Source organism: Ostrinia nubilalis, chromosome 11, assembly GCF_963855985.1.
Source record: "Ostrinia nubilalis chromosome 11, ilOstNubi1.1, whole genome shotgun sequence".
Lineage (NCBI taxonomy): Eukaryota > Metazoa > Arthropoda > Insecta > Lepidoptera > Crambidae > Ostrinia > Ostrinia nubilalis.
Genome location: NC_087098.1, coordinates 12,468,303 through 12,472,412, shown reverse-complemented (window position 1 = coordinate 12,472,412; position 4,110 = coordinate 12,468,303). Strand labels below are relative to the sequence as shown.

Here is a 4,110-nt window from a genome sequence, read left to right as displayed (position 1 = left end):
ACATTGCATAGTAACCCTGTATGATCTAGATCATTCAGTTCTTGAATTTAATCTCGTTAAATATCATTATATCAATAAAATGAAACAACGGTCTGTTTGCTATTACGTCTATTTGTGAACTGGCGAACCACACATCATACAGGAGTATTTATAATAAGTTTAAGGTTTACCCTCCATACATGACACCTCCACCCTAATTTAATACATTGAAGTTCAACTAACGAATTCAACCAATAACTAAATTAATAAATAACTAAATTACTAACTAAATTATGCTATGAACAATGAACTGAGCATAACACATTATGTAACAGGTTTTTACTACAAATATTTATTCATATAAGTATGACTCATGAAAAATAACATTTTAATTTAACCTTGTTTCATATAATAATTTTATTAACAATTACCTACCTAACATCGGACGGAGATAGGTAGCCTAGGAAAGGTACAAACATAGACATATCATATTTACAAGAAATCTTAAAGTAGTAGATACCTACTCATTATTATACAATACTATATAGTAACAACATACTGTTATAAAGTATTATTATATTGGATTATGAATATCCATATCGCTCTGGGGGTCTACGCGTACGTATTGGGTAACGAGGCTCATTCGCGATGGGCAGGGGTTCATGGGTTGGACCTGTGTGTGCTCCGGTCTGGTCTTGAGACCTAGTTGCTTCCGACCCAGACACTTCGCATTCGCTAGGGACCGGGCCCGTGGGCCGACTACTGCCTTCGCCCCCCACCGACGTCACCCGCCCACCGCTCGGTGTGAGACACGCAGCTGGATAAAAAACCGGTTTCCTCAGATTACTCAATTCTTCCTTTTCATTCGTACCTGTGCCGTTTACAGGGTCCGTTGAAGTCATTTGGGACGTATTTACTTTACATTTCAATCTCATTTGATCGGCGTGCCTATGTACCACTGTGCCATCGTCTAATTTTACATTATAATCTGTGTTACCTAACTTTTCGATAGTTAAACCACTTACCCACTTACTCTGCGGATGATACACCCGCACCCAGACGGAGTCGCCGGCCTGGAAGCCGCGCCACGAGCCGCCCGCCGCGCGCTGCTGCCGGCGCTGCGCCGCCGCCACCAGCTCCTCCCGCGGCGGTTTCAGCCGGTCGAGTCTCGTTCGCAATAATCTACCTTGTAATATTTGCGCTGGACTTTCCTTGGTCGTACTATGTTCCGTGGTGCGATAAATTAATAAAAAACGTTGTAAGGCCGCATCTACGTCTGCTCGCTGTGCGACCGCTTTTTTAATAACCTTTTTACATATTTTTACAGCATTCTCAGCCAAACCGTTAGAAGCAGGGTGGTATGGTGCAGAAAAGATGTGTTCTACGCCATTGTTTGTTAAAAAATAATTAAACTCGTCGCTACTGAACGGGGGCCCGTTATCGCTAACGAGTTGTTTAGGGATACCGAAACGAGCCCACATTTCCCGTAATTTATTTATTACCGTTTTAGCAGTCGTAGTAGGCATCTTGCAGATTTCGATCCATTTAGAACAGGCGTCTATAACTACTAAGTATTTCTCGCCACAAATTGGCCCTAAGAAATCTACATGTAGCCTCGTCCACGGGCGGGCCGGCCATGGCCACGGCACGGGCGCGTGCTGCGCCGGCGCCGCCGCCTGCTCCGCGCACACGGCGCACGCCCGGCACAGCGCCTCCACCGCCTCGTCTACGCCGGGCCACCACACGTAGCTGCGGGCGATGCTCTTCGTCCGCACGATGCCCATGTGTGTGTCGTGTAGTTCTCTGAGTACGTCATCCCGACAAGTGCTAGGGATCACGAGTCGATACCCCCACATAAGACAACCCAATTCTATGTATAACTCGTCCCGTCTATTGTAATAAGGTTGAAGCTCGCGAATTTCGACTTCGTTCGGCCACCCGTCTTTAACGTAACTTAACACGCGACCTAGAATCGGATCTTTCCTAGTCCCGTCTCTGATATCCTCGTATTTAAGTAGTAATGCTTCCGAAGCAAAATGTAGATAAGTCTGTTCCGGTTCGTTTGACTCGTGAGTAGTCGCGTTCAGCGCTTTGTAACTTTCCAACATGCGCGATAATGCATCGGCCGTATTGTTATCAGTGCTAACATATTCGATAGAAAAATCGTAGGCCGACAATAACAACGCCCACCTTTGCAACCTACTAGCCGTCATGCTCGGTACACCTGTATCCGGGCCAAAAATGCTTACAAGGGGTTTATGGTCCGTCCGCAAAGTGAAGTGTCTACCATATAAGAACTGATGAAATTTTTTTACAGCAAAAACTATAGCAAGGGCCTCCTTGTGAATTTGGCTGTAATTAATCTCGGCTCGGGTGAGCGCCCGCGAGGCGTAGGCCACGGGCCGCTCGGCGCCCGCGCCGCGCTGCGCCAGCACCGCGCCCAGCCCGTGCGCGCTCGCGTCGCACGTCAGCACGAGCTCGCGCGACTCGTCGTAGTGCACCAGCACGTCCGCGCCGATTAGTAGCCTTTTTACTAACTTAAAGCAACGATCATGAATATGTTCCCAATGCCAATGTTTTCCTTTCCTAAGCAAATCATATAAAGGTGATAAATGAAAACTTAAGTTTTTTATAAATTTGCCGTAGAAATTAATCATCCCTAGAAATGATTTAAGTTCAGAAACATTTCTCGGTGGGAGAAGGTTTATTATCGGTTTAATTTTGTCTGGATCAACTTTAATCCCTTGATTACTGATTATAAAACCTAAATATTTTACCTCTTTGTTAAAGAAATCACATTTCTGTTTTTTTAATTTTAAACCATGGTCCTGCAATATTCTTAGTACATTATTTAGGGTTTCCAAATTCGATGAAATAGATGTACCTCCTATTAAAATGTCATCCAAAAACACAGTGACATTGGGCATGTGGGCAAATAATTGTGACATAATTCTTTGAAATATTCCTGGACTCGACGACAGTCCGTAAACAAGTCTATTATATTTAAAAAGACCTCGATGAGTATTTATCACCGTTAAATTACTCGTATCATCTAACAATACCTGATTGTAAGCTTGAGATAAATCCAGCTTGGTGAAATAGTTATAACCGCTTAATTTAGTGAGCAAATCATCTATTTTAGGCACAGGGTACTTATCTACTTTTAAAACTTTGTTCAACGTCACCTTATAATCAGCACAGATACGTAAAGCGCCGTCCGGTTTATGTACAATTACCAGCGGCGTGGCCCAGTCCGAGCAGTCCACGGGCTCGATGACGCCGGCGCGCAGCATGGCGTCCAGCTCGGCGTCCACGCGCGCGCGCAGCGCGTACGGCAGCGGGCGCGCGCGGCAGAACACGGGCGCGGCGCCCTCGCGGATGCGAAGTGTCGCCCGGCCCCCGTTGAAGCACCCCAACCCGCCGTCAAATAACTCCTTATATCTATCGACAACATCATTAACGATTACATTTTTTTGTACATTGTTCAATTCCTTTACTTCCTTTAAATTACAATTATTATTTAAAGAGTTACATTGTATAGGTATACTTGGTATAGAAATATTTAATTCAGCTATCCATTGACGCCCCAGGAGCGATGTAACCCCATCATTAAAAACGTACAAATCTAGCTTTCTACACGTTTTGTTATAATTTACTGTTACCTCCAAATAACCTAACGGCTTAACTTTACTTCCATTATAGAATCTAACCGATAAATCACATTTTTGAATAGGCAAATGTTGGAAAAATAATTTGTATGTATCAAATGAAATGCAAGATAAAGGTGAACCCGTGTCAACTTCCATTGACAAATTTACATTATTAACACATATTGTCATGCTCACCGGTCGGTACTGATTTAAGGACATTTGATAAATTGCTTCTTCATTTCCGTCGTCTTCGCTGCTATATGTAGCCCCGCCTTCGTCCGCTTCCTCACGATAAGTTTCCAGCCGATTCACCTTTGACCCCGAGCGGCCGCCTCTGGAACGTTCGATGCGGTTGCCGGCGTTACCGCCGTGAACGCCACCGCGCCCCCATTGTCCGCCTTGATAGTTACCTCTGCGAGTTCTAGGCTCGTGGGCATCTATATTCTGTTGGCATACCCGCCTTAGATGACCCACTTTTTTA

The 4,110-nt window shown here is 44.7% G+C and overlaps 1 protein-coding gene across 1 annotated transcript; it reads right to left on the bottom strand.

The window, feature by feature from the left end:
• Positions 1-563: 563 nt before the first annotated feature.
• Positions 564-3,272, bottom strand: LOC135075994 (uncharacterized protein K02A2.6-like). The gene is made up of 2 exons (XM_063970440.1): positions 3,042-3,272; positions 564-2,516 (listed from the first exon to the last, which is right to left on the bottom strand). Exons 1-2 carry the CDS (start codon positions 3,270-3,272, stop codon positions 564-566), a joined length of 2,184 nt encoding a protein of 727 aa, XP_063826510.1.
• Positions 3,273-4,110: the final 838 nt, after the last annotated feature.